We start from the raw sequence: 19,181 nt of genomic DNA, 5'->3' as shown, positions 1-19,181 counted from the left end.
CTTAGAAGAAATTTGAATAGAGTTCTATGAAAGTATTAGAAATGATCTGTGGATATTTAGAACTGTAATTAATCGGCTAGCTACCTTATCAATCATTTATCATTTCTTTTGTATCATATTTCTTTTGTATCATATTTCATTTCTCTGTAATGATCGTAAAATCATATCCGAGGTTTATCATTTCTTTTGTATCATATTTGATTTCTCTGTGGACATTTTCTCTGTGGACATCCCAAATTTTGAATAGATTACTTTGCATTATCGCCATGCATGCAAGTTTGACATTAATATAATCGTAAGATTTTACACTTTTGTTTAAAATACATTCTTATCAACCAAACTATCATGATTAATCTCGATTTTTTTTTCTTCTACTTTTACAAATGATCGTAAAAGTATTAATTACATTATCTAACAAATTGCTTTGCATGAATCAGGTCAACAATCATTAGTTAAAAAAGGGTACCTATGGCTTTTCCAACCTTGCAAGAGTTACGTTTTAAAGTAAGTTTGTATTTATTCAAAAACAAAAAAAAAGTAAGTTTGTATCAATAATAACCAACGGTACATGATACATAAGTGTAAATTATAATTATGATCTTGAACAATTTTATAGGATTAATTAGCCGATTCGGTATTTCAAATTAAATTTGATTTTCTGAATCCTTATATATACGAACCTTTGTTCTTTAAAAACAATTAAATCAGTTTCGAGTATATATTAATGCTACCAAGGACATCGATCTAATTGTGGAAATTAAATTGATTGGTGGGAAGACTGTATTTTAATATAAAAGGAGAAGCTTTAATACAATAATTGATCTGAACAACCAGACAACTTAGACTAATTGATCTTGATTTATCACAAATATGTCTTTACAAAACATTAATGCATATACAACAAAATAAAATATTTTTTTAATTAGTTAGTTTAAAATAATCAAGTGAGATAAGGAACCACAACTAGGTAACAAAATAACAAGAGGAAACCATCAAAATTTCAAAAAGGAGAAAAACTAATATTCTGTATAATTTAATAACCCTACAATATTTAAAAAATGATATGCTTTAGAATAATAAAATAAAACAAAGATTGAAGACAACAGGAAATTCAGAGCTTTAAAAAAAAAAAAGTAACGCAAATGTTTCTTGTTGTCTTTTTTCAAAACCCTAGAATCGATGCATTTGACAAATCCCAATTTTAAGACATTATGATCGAGCTGTTAGTGGTTAAACATATTACATATGTATATTTGTATAGTGTGTGTGATTTTTAAATTTTTTTTTTTTAAATGTCATACGAGAGGATAAGCTTAGATAGGTAGCTTCGATTAATAATTAATCAATGTTGTTTGATTAATTTCCCAGCTAATATTCTTTATTCAGTATATCGTCAGATACTCATATCCCCGAGATTTTCCACAAAATCATTGCTAATAGCCGAATACTAGAATTAACATTTTATGAGTTATATAAATATATCATGTTTTTTAACGGACAAGATTAGATACTTGATCAGGCTATATATCCCAAATTCAAATGTAGAGCCAGATTAATTAGAATCAAGATATTATAAGGTTAATGGTAATAATGAAAAAGTACATTGTAATAAGACAAAATCAATGTTTCCTAAATTTCTCTGTATCATGTTATTTTTTTTTATCTCTGGAGTCTGGACGTCCAAACACACGACAGTATATAACAAAACTAAAATGTTAAATTCAAAAAACTAAAATGTTAATTTCGAAGTCTTATGTGAAAAATATTAATAAGAGAATAGCTATAGATAACTCGAATTTGTATAGCTATTAGAATCACAAATTATAATAAATTTGGTGAATTGTGTATAAAACCTAACCAAAAATGAAGTTAAAATTCTGATCAGAAAATATATATAATATAGTTTCACTTATAAAAGTCCTTTTTTCTTTTGTGACTAGACCTTTTTTATCTTTCCTTTTCTACAAAGCTTTGTTATTTTTTTTCCCAACAAATTCAAGATAAGATTGAGTATGCCAAATTTATACTTATAAAAAATGTTTTTCTTTTTACCAACCAAAAACTAATCAAAGGAAAAGTATCACTCATAATCACGTCACTTGGGTTGACTAACCCATTACCGTACATAATTTCCTTTGTAATTAGTGATTGTTCTCTTATAAATTTTACTAATATACACATAACTTTTAGATGTAACTTAACATTTCATATGATATACAAAAAAATTCGATGAGTTTCATATGATATATTAAGTTAATATAGTATCATACTATCTCTTTATTCACTCAAATAAATTTCACGGGAAAAGAAAACAGAAAAGTACACGTGTGAGTGTGTACGTGTGAGTTTGACCATATATATGAAGGAAAAGTCATTAGCGCATGTTAGGTGTGGAAAATGGGCTTTTTCATACCTGTACTATCTAGGTATGTTAATTTCATATAGTTGACTTGTCATTGTGTTAGATCATACCTGCACTTATTGTAAATTTGAATTTAGTACCTCGAGATTTCATTTCGTGCTGAATAATACAAAAACGTGTTAAATGTGTAACGCTGTTAACTCTCCGTCGACGTGGATTCCACGTCAGATGATACGTAAATCCATCGCTTGATGACGTGGCAAAACGACGTCGTTTTGGTCGCTTAGATGGTAATTAAAAATATGTCAACATCAAAGCTCGAACCTCCAACCAATCACTTTTATACTGACTACATAACCGCTAGGCCATCAACACTTAATCGGTATAAATGAACAACGCATTAATATATAGTGTTTCGTATTTCTATATAATTAATATATAGTGTTTCCTATTTCTTCTTCATTAATACTAATGATCATTCGACACTAGTGTATCGTATTTTTATATAGTATTTCCTATATATAGTGAAAAACACTATATATGTTTCGTATTTCTATTTCGTATTTCTTCTTCATTAATATATAGTGTTTCGTATTTCTATATATTAAAACAATATATAGTGTTTCATATTTCTTCTTCATTAATATTAATGATCATTCAACACTAGTGTTTCGTATTAATATATAGTGTTTCATATATAGTGAAAAACACTATATATTAATGAAGAAGAAATACAAAACACTATATATTAATACGAAACACTATATATTAATGAAGAAGAAATACAAAACACTATATATTAATACGAAACACTATATATTAATACGAAACACTAGTGTTGAATGATCATTAATATTAATGAAGAAGAAATATGAAACACTATATATTGTTTTAATATATAGAAATACGAAACACTATATATTAATGAAGAAGAAATACGAAATAGAAATACGAAACATATATAGTGTTTTTCACTATATATACGAAATACTATATAAAAATACGAAACACTAGTGTCGAATGATCATTAATATTAATGAAGAAGAAATAGGAAACACTATATATTAATTATATAGAAATACGAAACACTATATATTCATGCGTTGTTCCTTTATACCGATTAAGTGTTGATGGCCTAGTGGTTATGTAGTTAGTATATAAGTGATTGGTTGGAGGTTCGAGCCTTGCTATCAACATATTTTTAATTACCATCTAAGCGACCAAAACGACGTCGTTTTGCCACGTCATCAGGCGATGGATTTACGTGTCATCTGACGTGGAATCCACATCGACGGAGAGTTAACAGCGTTACACATTTAACACGTTTTTGTATTATTCAGCACGAAATGAAATCTCGAGGTACTAAATTCAAATTTACAATAAGTACAGGTATGATCTAACACAATGACAAGTCAACTATATGAAATTAACATACCTAAATAGTCCAGGTATGAACCCATTTATGTGTTTGCAGAGGACAAGACATTGGTGTATTTGATGGTGTCACGTACCTTGACCTTACACTTAAATTACTACTAATACGACTCATTTTTCAAAAATTTCAACCATTAGTTATGATATACTCAAGCTTATACTATACTAGTAGATACTATATATAGTGCTAATTACATGGTAACTGTTTAGTTTTCAAAAAAAAACTTTTGTTAGTTTTATTTTAACTAGATAAAAGATAGATTATGTTTTCCGATCAAAAGCTGGCCTGGCCTTACAAAAACCCTTTATTTATGTTACTATCGAAACTTTTAAATTTATTAAGTTCATGGGTCCAATGATTAGCACAAAACATATTGTCATATAGTTTTCTCATAAACAAAATAATTTGGTAATTTGGTTAGAAGGATGTTCTGTGTACAAGGAAGATACGACATGAGAGTTGATGATAATGTCATGCTTTAATTTTTCTCCTACTTCACTTGCTAATTTTTTTATATGCCAAGAAGATCTTTTGCACTTGCGAGGAGCTGACTTTTCTGTTCATAGACAAAGAATATAATTCTTTTATTAAAATTGATTTTAAAGAGTTAATTAAGAATCAAACAAAATAATTTTATTTAAAAGTCAAACCTAATAAGTACTAACTATTTAGAGAGGGGAAATATAGAGAAGGTTTGCAGTCCTGTCACATTTTGTTGCCATCCATCTTAGCATGTCCTTTAATCCATTACCTAACCTCATCTCTATACTAACACTAATTTTTCTTGGTCTAATTCTGAGTTGGGTTTGTTCGAATCTTGGGATTCTTGGCTACTAGACGACGCCGTTAACATTAGCTTCTCTGACCACAAGTTTTGTTTATACTGGCGGCCACGGAAGATATATGTACAATATCTTTATAAACACACTTTTAACTTACAACTTGAAATAACAAGCATTTTTATAAAACACAGCGTAATTTATCGGACACGAAACAACTGGTCCAAATTCTAACACGAATGTGCTTTATAATCCTCACGCAGCAGGAACTATTTTCATAGATCAAAATCTTTTACTTGTACTAATTTGAGAAGTAAAAATAAAATAAAGAATAATCTAATGCGTACTGTTCTTAACCACGTATCTTATATACAAAACACCAAATTAATAACCCCCAAAAAAAAAATGAACGAGAGAGGGACCTCAATGATCATCAAGTGCAACCAATACATTGCTTTGATCAAACCAAAATCCTCTAATTTAAACATGAAACAAAACTATATACCAATAAAAACACCATTTTCCTTTCTCCCACAAGACGCTAATTTTGGCGTTCCAACCGCAGAAACCAAGTGGTAACCAAAAAATAGGCTAACTATACTTTTTATAAAAAAGTCAAAGTAGATAGAAGCCTTTCAATCTTCAAGATCACCATGGCACCATCACCATCTTCTTCTTCTGTCTTCTTCGTCATCATCTTTATTCTTCTTTTTCTAGTTCATGTATTTATTTATTTTAAATTCATAGCAGCAGCCATATTCCTGAGCTTCTGTGATATTTCAGTAAAGGATGGTCTCTCTGTTGGCTCAGATGCCCAGCAACTTTCCATCAATCCCTTCCACTCTGGATCACACCACTGTGGGATTTTCGGACGCAATGCGTTATTCACTATACCTCCTGTAACCAAAAAACGCCAATCTACATGTCTTAGTCTCCTAACTCTTTTATCATTCACAAGTATATACAAAGACAAAGGTATAGTTACCAATTATGGAAGCACAGTGCATGTCTGCGTAGGGTTCTTCACCAGTGAGCAATTCCCACATTACAATCCCAAACGAGTAAACATCGATCTAATCAATCAAAAGACACAGGCTTCGTTAGTTGACTATGATATTCGATCCAATTAGAAGATTGAACAAAAGCTACAAGTTTCTATCAGATATTTGGTTACCTTTTCAGAGACCATGTTGCTTTTCCCACTTAAGAGCTCAGGTGCCATCCATGGCAAAGTCCCACGAACACCTCCTGAAACTAGAGTCTTCTGTTTCACCTTCGATAACCCCAAATCACCAATCTGGAAAAAAGAAAAAACCAATTTATGAGAAACATATAAGTTTATTCTCTGTTATATGGGAGATCAGATGCGCAAAAACGTAACCTTGCATATAGGACGCTGAGGATCTCTCATGTTCACAAGAAGATTCTCACACTTCAAATCGAAATGAACTATGTTCTTTCCATGCAGATACTCCATCCCGAATGCAGTATCCATGGCTATGATGAGTCTTTTACGACGATCAATAGTTCTGGAGGAGTCAACCAATGTAATGTCAGATATTTGAATCCTCTAGGAAAATAGTATATATGGCATGAATATGTGAATATTTTTTACCTATCCTTCTTCTGCAAAAACTGTTTCAAAGATCCATTAACCATGAACTCCGCCACAGTTGCTAGAGAACCATCAGGACCATCACGTACTATCCCATAGAACGACACAACGTTTGGGTGATGCAATGAGCTCAATAACAGGGCTTCTTTCCAAAAATCTTCTATCTGCAACAGCAGAAGCAAAGAATTATACTTTGATGAAAACGTTAAATTCAACTGATAATAAAGGAATTAAATTTTACCAAACGTTCCCTTTCAGAAGGTTTGCCTGCAAAGCAACTGGCTTTTATTCTCTTTATTGCAACATCTGAGCCTTTCCATTTTCCATGGTAAACAGATCCATATGTTCCATGGCCTAGCTCTCGAATCTCCTCCAGATCATCGTTTCTTATGCTCTAGAAAAAGAAGGGGAAAACCAAGATAACAAAGTCAAAAGGACTAGAAATTTTTTGGTTTCAAGATTCTTTAAGACGGGTTTAAGCATAAAAACCTGTAATCCCCTGGATCGAGCTTCAGTCTCAGCCTTTGTTTGTTCAATCTTGAAATTGTTTGGGTTATCGCTATCAGAATCTATCTCAGGTTCGTCTTGGGCATTCTGAAAAAGAAAAAAAACAGAAAGTTGTTGTAAAAGGGAAGTCAGAAGAAAGCAAAACACCCTAAGGCCCTCATAATTTGTTAACATATTAGAATACTCACCATATGCTCTGGTTCGTTTTCCACCAACTCCGGCCTCACTTGATCTTTGGCTTCTTCTGGATGAGCTTTAACCTCAGCAGCTCCTTCAAGTGCCGCCCTCTTTACAGATTCAATTAACTCAGGCAAGAAACTCAAACGCTCAACTGATAGCTCTTCCCCTTCGGGAGTAGCAACAGAAGGACTCTCTTGTACCAGATTCCCCATATCTTTCTTTCCTTCAGCTAAGGGTTGAGGCTTATCTAGGAACGGAACACCGTTTGAAACACCAGTATCAACATAGTTAAATTGTTCAACTCCCTCAGCAAACTTGCTTTCCACCGGCCTCACAACTTCAACACACTCTGGTGTCTGCATAACTGGTGTCTGCGGAATTGGTGTAGCATTGAGGTTTGTCTGTAATAATGGCCCAGACAAAGGCTCACGCACCTGTAGATATTCGTTATGTACCGCCGAGTTTTCAGATGGCACCCAATTCGGATCTAAAGGGAAGACTCTATCTTGCATATGGGGATTAGAGTAGTAAGGCTGGCCAGGGGAGGACATTCTATCAAAGCCAGAAATCCTTTGCGGAGAACCAACCAAAACACTTTGATTCTCCACTCCGATAGAATACCTAGGATCAGTTTCTACCGAATTCCTAATAACAGTCTGATTGGCTGTGCCATTCACTTGCATGGGCAAGGCTGGAGGGCCAGCTATAGGATTTGAAACGTTCTGCCAAATATTTTGTTGAGGGTGCATATGGCTATGACCTGCTGAGTGGATACTTTCAGGTCCTGGAGGATAGAGATTGTTCCCATAATGAAACCCACGTTCCTCAGCAGAGGGGTTGGCCGAATTCAAGGGAATGCCACCAAGTGGTTTATCATGAAACCCTTCACTGGAAATTTCATGTCCAGCTCGGTGACCAAGAGGATAATTCATCCCTGGACCATCAGGAGTGTAATGATCGTTTGGTCTTCCAACATTAGAAATATGTTGCCTTCCTTCCTCAATCCTTGAAGGATTAGGATTCACCTGTTGTTGAACCATCCATCCTCTTTCATGTCCGAAAGTCTCATTTGGATAAGCTCCGTGATGAGTAGGCTTCGGGTCTGTGTTAAGCAGGAAACTTTCCCTGTTTGGTGGACACTGTGCACAATGAGGTGGAAATCCGTTGTTGCCTACATTAGGCTGCTCCAAAAGCTGATGGTTTCTATGATACGGTACGCGACAGTTCTCGCATACATTACCACCTTCATAGCCACCTGGACCACCATGAAGAACATTCCCAGGAAAACCTCCTTTACTCTCAGGTGGCATTGCTCCAGCTGGGACCCACACCACACTGTCAGGAATCTGGGCCTGGTGCTCATAGAAAGGATGATAACTTGCTTGCGACGGCCTCACATACTCTTCAGGCATTCTATCAAATCCCTTATCAGGAATTTCCCCATATGGCATTCGATAACGAGCAGAAGAAGGCGAAGATGGAAATTCCTGAAAAGTTCTGGGATCATGATGTCCATGGTGCCGAGGAGAATAGTAAGGACTCCATGTACCTTCTACTTCACCATACCTTGGTGCAAGCATCTGCCCCGAACCCACACGAGGAATCCTAAGCTGATGAAGATTACTATACTGCCCAATAGGTATCTCGTTGCCCCTCTGGCTACCACCGCCAGTCTCAATACTCAGCTGGTTCAACATCGGTTCTATCATCGAAAACTCATCAAGATTGAAACGAGGCGAATCAGGATGTTGCTGCAGCTTCCTAAAGTCTGTCCCTTCGATTAAGTTATTAAGAGCATCAACATATCTCCTCTCAGATTCCCTCTGTTCATCGCGTTCCATATAATGGGAAGAACCATCCTGCTCAGGAGACGAAAACAGAAAGATTCTAAGCCTAGTGAAACCATCTCCTGAACCTAACTTATCATATTCCTCCATCATATTGATAACATCATCATCGTTCACTACCGAGACCAAAGCATCAAGATCCTCATCAGGCTGCTGGTATTTCAACACCGCTGCACCGTCATAAAGCTCTCTCATCTTGCTCATCAACTCCTCATACCTAATATCTCTATTCACACTCACGATCCTCGTCTCTCCACCAACATACCTCAATTTCCCGTCCTGAGGACGAGGCAATATACTTCCTAAGAAGCTACACAGGAACTTAACACGATGCGGCTCATCGTTCAAGCTAGAGACTGGACTAGTGACAGAAGATGAGTTCACAGAACCTGAATTCATAGCGAATCTCCTCCTAATCTGATTATTATAATTTATATCCTCGTTCTGTTCTTGAATCACGAAGCTCGCTTATTGCACCAGGGAATTAAAATCGGTAGAAACGTGCGCTTCGTACCAAATCTCAAAACCACGATGACAAAAGAACTTGGGAGTGGTTCGCTGACAACAACAGTTGAAATGATTCTCCATTTACAAGGCTGCGGACGAATCCTCACAAAGCATCAGCACTTATCTGGAAATAAAACACAGACATGCGTACACACACACATCATCAATCCAAAGTATTCGATGAACATACTAAATAAAAAAAAAAAGATGCAAAATTTCAATCAAATTACCTAAAATCTCGGAGAAAGAAGACGAATTTCCAGAAACCCTCGATTTAAAAATGCGTAATTTATAACAGGGGAAGCAATAAATCACGTTACGCACCTCTCGATTCCACACTCTTGATCTTTAATGGGTATGAATGGACTCTCAGACGAAATCTGAATCGGGAAATAATGAGAAAACCCAGAAAAAGATTTAAGAGTGGAAAATTGTGAGAAGTAAAGAGATTTCGATTTAGATGAAGGAATAATTGAGAAAGAGCGGCGACGACAGAGGTTTCTTGGTTTTGATTTTGATGATGATGACGATGGAAAAATTAAAAAAATATATATATAAATACAAACTTTTTATTTTTATTTGTGTGTGTGTGTGTTTTCTGGGTAGAGAAGAACTAGAAGATGCGATGCTTCTCTACCGCCAGGTAGCTATCCACGTGGCGCTTTTTCACTATTTCTTAATTTTCCTTTTCGTTAAATTTTACTTATTTAATAGTTGTTTCTCCCAGGGCATGGCGTATTTGTATTGGCGGGGGCATATGCTTCTTCCTTAGTCGCAGATTCCTTGTGCTCACCGCCACTGCGCGTGTTCTTCACCTTCATTTAAATATCTCTATTTTTTCTTTAACTAACCATCACTTCTTAGTATAATTAGTACATCATAAACGGAGTTATTTTGTCCCAACAACACAAACGGAATTATTTTAACGTTTCTCCATCAATTTTTTTTTTTTTTGATGTTCCCTAATTATATTAATTAAAAACCTTTTAGAAAATTCTTTCTAGGAAAATAAAAATAAAATGGTGACATTTATGACATCCAATCAATGTGGTCACATTTTAATTAAAGTTTTTCATTCAACACACACGCGCTCACGTAGCGTCTGCGTCACGTGTTCTCCAATCATATAGCGACAGTTGGCACATTTTCCAAAGCGTGTGCGCCCGCTCTATTCGAAGTCCTACTCTTACTTAATCTTATATTAATGGGCCTAGCCCACTTAATTGATCCGGGAGACACCAAACACATCTAGTAAAATACCAAATTTACCCTCCAAACCACAACGACTCTTTCTACTAGTTAAAAACACTCGCTCACACTCTCCGCCACTTCACTCCCCCAACCCCAACCCACCAACAATGATACCGGTAACGGCCACTCTCCTCCGCCACCGTCTCCGGCACTTGCGCCATCGCATCAGATTCAGCTCCACTGCTGTTTCTCCTCCTCCTCACTCCTTTCGTTTACCACTTAATCATCCTACCTACTTAATTTGGTCAGCTAACACTTCTCTCGGCAAAACCCTCGTCTCTACAGGCGTCGCCGCCTCTTTCCTCCTCCAACAACCCTCTTCTTCCGCCGCGAAACTCCTCTATTTGAAACCCTTACAGACTGGTTTCCCGTCCGATTCCGATTCTCGTTTCGTCTTTTCCAAGCTCGATTCACTCTCCCTCCGCCGCCGAATCCCTCTTTCAGTCTCCAACTCTGTCCTCCGTTCTTCACTCCCCGCTGCAGAGTCTATGGGATTGAATGTTGAAGTCAGCGAGGATGGGATGTGTGATTTGAATTTCCGGGAGGAGAAGACGGCCACCGGTGCGCCGGAACTTATGTGCAAGACGTTGTATGCTTGGGAGGCAGCTATCTCCCCTCATTTAGCTGCGGAGAGAGAAAATGGGCCGGTTGAGGACTCCGTCGTGCTACGGATGATTGAAAGATGTTTGACAGAAGAGATGGGAAGCAAGAAATCGGATTTACTATGTCTGGTGGAGACTGCCGGTGGAGTTGCTAGTCCTGGACCATCGGGAACTCTTCAGTGTGATCTCTACAGGTAACACTTATCTTCTACTTGACATGCCTGACAAAAATGTTTAGGAGATCGAATTTGATTTATCTCTTACTTATGTTTGTGTATTGTATCCCTGAAATTAGGCCTTTTAGATTGCCCGGAATTCTAGTTGGAGATGGTCGGCTCGGTGGTATCTCAGGGACTATTGCAGCTTATGAAAGTCTAAAACTTCGAGGATATGACATTGCTGCTGTTGTTTTTGAAGATCATGGCCTTGTTAATGAAGTTCCATTAACGTCATATCTAAGGAATAAGTAATTTTCTGTGTGGCGTTATAAGTTTTTTATTTTATTTTTATCCCTGTGTGTTCTTTCATTAGAAGCTTTGTTGTTTTTACTTTCCTTATTCTTGTTTGAACATTTTTGGCTGATAGGGTACCAGTGCTCGTGCTTCCGCCTATTCCTAAGGACCCGTCAGATGATCTGATTGAATGGTTTCTTGAATCGGATGCTGTGTTTAAAGATTTAAAAGAGAGAATGGTATTAGCTTATTTGGCGAGATTAGAAAGATTAAACAGAATGGCCAAGCAAGCAGGGGAGGTTTTCTGGTGGCCGTTTACTCAGCATAAACTTGTGCCTGAAGAAGCTGTGACGGTGATAGACTCCAGATGTGGTGAAAACTTTTCAGTATACAAGGTTTGTATGGAAAAAATCCTTATCTTCATAACATGTCAGCATCTTTGTCTTGTGTGAATAGTACAGTCAAAAGGAATCTGGTTACCTGGAAGGCATGAATTCTTATGGTGTCAGATATCTCCATCTAGAATTTGCTGTAACTAATGTAACCTTTTCTGTCATCATTTTTAGGCTTCCGATAACACTGCTATTACCCAGCAATTTGATGCTTGTGCAAGCTGGTGGACACAGGGGCCAGATCCTGCTTTCCAGGTCATTTGTGCCCATTATTTCCCTGTTTGATGACAAAAATCATTTCCGTATGCATTATTGCGTCATAACATTTTGATGCTTATCTTTTTCTGTGATGAATCTTCTGAAGTTTATTTTGATTTTTTGTTTAGGCTGTTTCAGGCTGAGCTTGCTAGAGAAATGGGTTACACTGCTGCTAGGTTCGGACATGTTATGTTCCCTGAGAATGTATATGAACCTGCCTTGAAGTGTGCTGAGCTCTTATTAGATGGAGTGGGAAAAGGTTTCTAAACTTGTTTCTGTCACATTGTTTTTCAAACATTGTGGGATGGCTAATTAATTTATATATGCAGGCTGGGCTTCTCGAGTATACTTCTCGGATAATGGATCCACAGCAATCGAAATTGCCCTGAAGATGGCATTTCGTAAGTTTTGTGTTGATCATAACCTTTGCGAGGCTACAGAAGAGGAAGAGCATATTGTGGTTAAGGTACAATCATCTTTCTAATACTCAACTAGCTATAGGCATTTTATTGTGTACCTGTTATTGAACATTTGTTGTCCATTTCGCCGCTTACTAAAAAGCATGTGCTGTCCTTTTCCTGGCAGTTCATCGTTTTCAGATAGATGATTATCTTCACTTATGCTGTTTTGTCATATGCCTTACGGTTTTAATGTGAAAAATTTGATATGTGTTCTGTCTTAGGTCTTAGCTCTTCGGGGGTCTTATCATGGAGATACTTTAGGAGCGATGGAAGCCCAAGCAGCATCACCTTATACAGGCTTTCTCCAGCAGCCATGGTAGGGAACTTTCTATTGTTTGTCATGATTCTCACTTGACCATTTCTGTAGAATTTTGTTCTCAACATTCATCTTCTGAATTAAGCATTCTTGGATCATATGCATCTCCTGCACCATTGTGAAAAGGGATCTAACTGCATATCAACCAGCCCTTAATGGTGCTTAGATAGAGTTGATATTCCTTGGATATGATCATGATTACATCTAGATATCACCACCTGCAAGAATTCACCTTTTTTACCTCGTACGCACCCAAATTGTATTGTGCAAGCATTTGTCATTCTCAGCTTTTTTTATTAGGTTCGCATCTATATTTGCATTGTAGGTATACTGGAAGAGGCCTGTTTCTCGATCCTCCGACTGTCTTTCTCTCCAAAGGAGCCTGGAATATCTCCCTTCCTGAAAGTTTTTCTGAAATTGCCCCAAAAGAATATGGAAGTAAGTAGCATTTTTTCCTCTCTCTGCTATAGTCCAGTACAGTTCCTTTAGTTGTATGATTTAGTATTCCCAACTCTTACAGCCTTCACCACCCGTGATGAGATTTTTGACAAGAGCAGAGACACGTCAATTCTTGCAACAATATACTCGGCCTATGTATCAAAGCATATACAAGAGTATTCTGGAGTTAAGCAATCTTCCCATGTTGGAGCACTGATAATAGAACCAGGTTAGTATGACTTTAAATAGTGTACAATTAGTAAGGTTTAGCTTCCTTGGTCTCTCTATCTAGATTGCTAGATGCAATCTACTTTTTAAGGTTGCGATTTTATCTGCAGTAATTCATGGTGCTGGGGGAATGCACATGGTTGATCCGCTTTTCCAACGAGTTCTAGTCAATGTGTGCCGGAATAGAAAAATTCCAGTCATTTTCGATGAAGTGTTCACAGGATTCTGGCGTCTTGGAGTAGAGGTAGTCAACTGTGATTTGATCTTATATCATATTTTTATATATCTCTGTTGCTGCATTCCATTTACATTCTACTAACAAATGACTATGATTTGACCAAGACTACTACGGAACTTCTGGGTTGCAAACCGGACATAGCATGCTTTGCCAAATTGTTGACTGGTGGAATGGTTCCTTTGGCGGTCACTCTTGCCACAGATGCTGTATTTGATTCATTTGCTGGAGATTCTAAGGTAAAACGAAAGCAGTAAGCTCCTACTTGTCATCAAAACCATCTTAAAGCATTTCTGATTCCGCTTTTCCTGACTAAATGTAGCTCAAAGCCTTGCTTCATGGGCACTCATACTCGGCTCATGCTATGGGTTGCGCAACAGCTGCCAAAGCCATCGAGTGGTTCAAAGATCCAGAAACTAACCATAATATCACTTCACAAAGAACCTTAAGAGAGGTAATAGGACAACTAATGCGCAAGTCCAGATAGGTAGGTCAATATGTTGTAATCAATAGCAAATCAGCTATTACTAATTGGTATTAATAAATTTTGCAGCTGTGGGATGAAGAACTAGTGCAACAGATATCCTCACACTCAGCGGTTCAAAGGGTGGTTGCATTAGGAACCCTTTTCGCTCTAGAACTAAAAGCAGATGCTTCCAATTCTGGGTAATCTACTTGTTACAAAACTTCTCAAATCGACAGTCATTTTTATACATTAGCCCCCATTGAATACACAAAAAACTTTTGTAACGTTCTCTGTCAGGTATGCTTCGTTGTATGCAAAGTCACTTCTAGAGATGCTCAGAGAAGACGGAATCTTCACTCGTCCTCTCGGCAACGTCATCTATCTCATGTGTGGCCCTTGCACGTCTCCTGAAATCTGCCGTCGTTTGCTCACTAAGCTCTACAAAAGGCTCGGAGACTTCAACAGAACATGAAACCCAAAGCTGCTCTCCCAAGTCGTCGTTGGTTGTCCTATTGTAACGAGATCTATCGGTTTATGGAAATTACTAAAAATAAATATCATTTTTTGGTGAAGTAAAAGTTGCCCCTTCCATTATTATAAGTGTAAAAGATTAGAGTCCGACATGGAAACTGACGGCTGAGATTAATCGACAAAAACTAACGACCTCTATTAGTCTTAGTGGGCCCCGCCAAAGCCGTTAACGACAATCGTAGCAGATGACATTATAAGAAAACGTAGACCTCACCGCACACGATTAAATCCCCACTAGAAGCACTTTGTAAAGAGCTCAATGAGTCGCCTTAGTTGACCGATTAATCCAACAAAAAAAAAACAAATTGCGAAGACTCAAAACAGGAGACTGTTCGGTCTGGAAACTATCATCAAAAGAAAAAAAAAATTCCACTTGTGTTCACTACTTAATCATTGTTCTCAATCCAACGCCGGTAGTTTTTTAAATTCGTCGGTGATTTTCGCTGTCTCCGGGATACAGGTACTTTCTTCTTAGTTCTTTACTTGTCTTCTTAGTCGTTGATTTGTTTCTTTCAATTTGGTCACTACCGATAGAGGTCTACGGGAAGTCTTCTGTAGTCTATGACGTGGGTTTTGGTTTTCAGATTTGGTTACTTGATTTTAGGGTCTTTGTTCTTATGCTGTAATAGCCTTGGTGTCAATTCTCGTGGATGTTGTTTTGTAAGGTTTTTGATTTAATGGACAGCTTTTGTTTGTGCTGTCTTGAGATTGTTAATTGATGTGATTTTGCAGATCTAGGAAATTAGGGTTTTGTTTTTTTGGGGGAGAATGCAGAAGTAGTAGACGATGGATAGAGGTAATAATAATATGAATAGAGCTAAGAGGAATTTGGATGGGAACGATGATGATCAGCCTGAGCGTAAACGTCCTGCTCTTGCTAGGTTTTATTTCTTATCCTTCCTCCTTCTCTTAGTTCTTATACAACTGTTTCTACTCAAAAGTGTCTGACTTTACAACTGTTTCTACTGAAAAGTTTCTGACTTTGTGGTTATTTTATCTTGGTTATCCCAGTGTGATTGTAGAGGCTCTGAAAGTAGACAGTTTGCAGAAGCTTTGCTCTTCTTTGGAACCTATTCTTCGCCGAGTTGTAAGTTCTCTTTCTTTTCTTCAGCTTCAGTCTTTCCCTGCTGCTTTCTTCTTGTCACTGTTACTTAGAATTTTATGTTTAGCCTTTTCTTAGAAATTAGCTATCCTTAATGTGGGGGTTGTTACTGAGTAGGTTAGCGAGGAAGTGGAACGTGCTTTGGCAAAACTAGGCCCTGCTAGGCTTTCTGGAAGGTAAACTCTCAAACTTTTAATGGCTCTTGACATTGCAATATGCTTTTCAATTGTTAGATAACGGTTTCCTGAGGTTTCTTAATTACATTGCAGTTCTGGATCTTCTCCAAAGCGAATCGAAGGTCCAGATGGCCGGAAATTAAGGTTGCACTTCAAATCTAGACTATCTCTCCCCTTATTCACTGGGGGGAAAGTAGAAGGAGAGCAAGGTGCTGCAATTCATGTTGTCTTGATTGATGCAAACACTGGGCGTGTTGTGTTATATGGTCCAGAGGCTTCAGCTAAACTTCAGGTTGTTGTGCTTGAGGGTGACTTTAACAGTGAAGATGATGAAGACTGGACACAGGAAGAATTTGAAAGCCATGTTGTAAAAGAGCGTGCAGGAAAGAGACCGTTGCTGACTGGAGATGTGTATGTCACTCTTAAGGAAGGGGTTGGAACTTTGGGAGAGCTAGTTTTCACTGATAATTCGAGTTGGATTAGAAGCAGAAAGTTCAGACTTGGTTTACGGGTCGTTTCTGGGTGTTGTGATGACATGCGTATCCGTGAGGCAAAGACGGAAGCTTTTATTGTTAAGGATCATAGGGGCGAATGTATGGTCTTAAGACCTCCACCTTTTTCCTTTTGTCCCATATGGTGTTACTTCTTTTAGTTTATGAACATTTCTTTTATGTGCAGTGTACAAGAAGCATTATCCACCTGCTCTGACTGATGAGGTCTGGAGATTGGAGAAGATCGGCAAGGATGGTGCATTCCATAAAAAGCTTAATGCAGAAAGAATTGAAACTGTGGAAGATTTTTTGAGAATGATGGTCACGGATTCTGGCAAATTACGTACTGTAAGTGCTTATTATGTCAAAGTTTTTTGCTTTTGAAAGAGATATTCATTATAATGAATGACACCATGGATAATTATATATTTATCTAGATTCTTGGAAGTGGCATGTCAAACAAAATGTGGGATGCATTAGTAGAGCATGCAAAGACGTGTGTCCAGAGCAGCAAGCTTTATATCTACTATGCTGAGGATTCAAGGAACGTTGGTGTTGTGTTCAATAATATCTATGAGCTAAGTGGCCTCATTTCTGGGGATCAATACTTCTCTGCTGAATCACTTACTGGCAGCCAAAAGGTTTGCACCATGTTGCTTAACTTTTAATACCATTATTTGCTTTGCTACGAGTTATGATTAGTAATTTACTATCTACATTCTTTCCAAACCACTTTAAGAGAAGAGACTTATCAAATTTGGTTCTGTCTTTCACTTCTGTGTTCTAAAGGTATATGTTGATGGGCTAGTGAAGAAAGCATATGAAAACTGGAACCTAGTCATAGAGTATGATGGAAAATCTCTTATAGAATTGAAGCAGCCTAACAGGTTAAGTATTACTCAAAATGATCTGGCAAATTACTCTACTGCTGCCATCGACCATCCAATGCAGATGACAGGCCATTCATCTTCAATCCCGGCTAATCAGTCTCCAGTGCTTTCTGATTTTGCTATTGCAGGTTTGCATACTGCAGTTAATTTCTTGGTAATATGTATTATAGTAAAATTACTAAATCTTATATGTTTTGTTTAATTTGATCAATCTCCAGGGTATGATCAACCTTTGGCAACAAGATATCATTCTCAGCCCCAGCTTTTGAACTCCAACCCACGAGCACAATTTGAGGTTGCTTCATGCAGTAACCCACGAGCACAATTTGATGTTGCTTCGTGCAGTACAACACAAGACCAGCTGATGGGGAACTTACATCAAACTCAAAACATGAATGGTCTTGCTCTCGGTCCTCCACAATCATCCACAAGCGGGTACCAAAACATCAACTCTTCTTCTGTTCACCAGGCAAATCTCAATCATTTAGAAGACTGGTCAAACCACCGCGAGAGAGGACCAGAAGATTTCTTCTCAGAGGAAGAGATCCGACTCAGAAGCCATGAAATGCTCGAGAGCGAAGACATGCAACAGTTCCTCCGCTTATTCAGCATGGGAGGGGGTGGCAATGGCTCTGCAACACACTTGCCAGAAGATGGATACACTTTCCCATCGTTTCTGCACACGCCTATGCAAGGTTATGATGAAGACCGTGGTCGATCAGGCAGAGCTGTTGTTGGATGGCTTAAGATAAAAGCAGCAATGAGGTGGGGGTTCTTCATCAGGAGGAAAGCTGCTGAGAGGCGAGCACAGATTGTAGAGCTTGATGATGATGATGAAGATGGCGAATAGTGTGGTCATTCTTCATCATGATCATACCCTCATTATGGTAACAACACTGAATTGACTCAAGCAGTGTTTACCAAATGGAGACTGAAGCTTAAGGGCCACAAGAGGAGAGGCAGCGCGAATGGAGGTGAAGTGCCTTGAGGTATTGTATAAAAGGAAGTGTACAGTTAGATTCAGTGGATGTGTGTTTTATGAAGCAGGAGACTTATAATATGCTTGATTGATGACTCATTTAGACGGTAGCATTCTTAAGAACTGATTCTACAGTCTTAGATAAATGATTCAACAGGTAGAATTTATGTCTGGTCCTTTTTTTTATTTGATACTCTGAGTTGCAATCTGTAAGGCTTATGTTCCACGAAACTTCAGTGTAATGTTACCTTGATTATCCCTTAATATTCGGTTGTGTTCTGAGACTTTTCATTATCGTACCTAGACAATATGGTTCTTGTAATCCCCCAGTGTTCAAAGTTTGCGAGACTTCAAGAAACGATGCCACTATATATATTTGTCTCAACACTGACATTACTACATTAGTGCCTAATAAGGAAAAGAGACATTGGAGTTATTTTTAATGGGAAGTGAAAGAAACTAACACTTTCCATTAAAAAAATACTGTATAACCATTAAAAAGGAAAACCCTAATACAGTAAATCATCATTATTAGTGAAGATGGGAAACTTGGGGTTTCAAAAGTTTCCATATTCGGGATCTTCGCATCTCTAGTGACTAGTGTGTGTTTAAGAAAAATGGAAACTTTACTAAGCAAAAGCTATGTGGTGGCCCTTTTATAAAGAGAGAGAAGATGGAGAA

The 19,181-nt window shown here is 37.5% G+C and overlaps 3 protein-coding genes across 4 annotated transcripts; 2 read left to right on the top strand and 1 right to left on the bottom strand.

Moving 5' to 3' along the window:
- Positions 1-4,896: 4,896 nt before the first annotated feature.
- LOC17876127 lies at positions 4,897-9,778 on the bottom strand. Of its 2 annotated transcripts, none has more exons than XM_006282155.2 (9): positions 9,463-9,778; positions 6,887-9,356; positions 6,681-6,785; positions 6,433-6,585; positions 6,192-6,355; positions 5,958-6,105; positions 5,751-5,873; positions 5,562-5,649; positions 4,897-5,473 (listed from the first exon to the last, which is right to left on the bottom strand). In XM_006282155.2, exons 2-9 carry the CDS (start codon positions 9,122-9,124, stop codon positions 5,307-5,309), a joined length of 3,186 nt encoding a protein of 1,061 aa, XP_006282217.1. In that variant the 5' UTR covers positions 9,125-9,356; positions 9,463-9,778; the 3' UTR covers positions 4,897-5,306. The 2 variants fall into 2 exon arrangements, with proteins under 2 accessions (XP_006282217.1, XP_023637204.1); XM_023781436.1 differs by having other exon boundaries at positions 9,557-9,778.
- A 778-nt stretch (positions 9,779-10,556) lies between these two features.
- LOC17875755 (bifunctional dethiobiotin synthetase/7,8-diamino-pelargonic acid aminotransferase, mitochondrial) lies at positions 10,557-14,925 on the top strand. Its single transcript, XM_006279947.2, has 14 exons — positions 10,557-11,279; positions 11,381-11,551; positions 11,671-11,932; positions 12,104-12,184; positions 12,326-12,446; positions 12,517-12,653; positions 12,870-12,964; positions 13,290-13,402; positions 13,485-13,631; positions 13,741-13,874; positions 13,973-14,104; positions 14,188-14,319; positions 14,419-14,531; positions 14,629-14,925. Exons 1-14 carry the CDS (start codon positions 10,591-10,593, stop codon positions 14,801-14,803), a joined length of 2,502 nt encoding a protein of 833 aa, XP_006280009.1. The 5' UTR covers positions 10,557-10,590; the 3' UTR covers positions 14,804-14,925.
- Positions 14,926-15,153: 228 nt separating this feature from the next.
- LOC17877353 (calmodulin-binding protein 60 B) lies at positions 15,154-18,791 on the top strand. The gene is made up of 9 exons (XM_006281370.2): positions 15,154-15,322; positions 15,595-15,743; positions 15,874-15,949; positions 16,082-16,140; positions 16,234-16,733; positions 16,819-16,979; positions 17,069-17,272; positions 17,421-17,649; positions 17,740-18,791. Exons 2-9 carry the CDS (start codon positions 15,649-15,651, stop codon positions 18,369-18,371), a joined length of 1,956 nt encoding a protein of 651 aa, XP_006281432.1. The 5' UTR covers positions 15,154-15,322; positions 15,595-15,648; the 3' UTR covers positions 18,372-18,791.
- The last annotated feature ends 390 nt before the right edge of the window (positions 18,792-19,181 follow it).

This window comes from Capsella rubella, unplaced genomic scaffold (assembly GCF_000375325.1).
Source record: "Capsella rubella cultivar Monte Gargano unplaced genomic scaffold, Caprub1_0 scaffold_8, whole genome shotgun sequence".
Taxonomy (NCBI): domain Eukaryota; kingdom Viridiplantae; phylum Streptophyta; class Magnoliopsida; order Brassicales; family Brassicaceae; genus Capsella; species Capsella rubella.
Note: the sequence above shows the minus strand (reverse complement) of the source record. Positions and strands in the feature narration are given on the sequence as shown.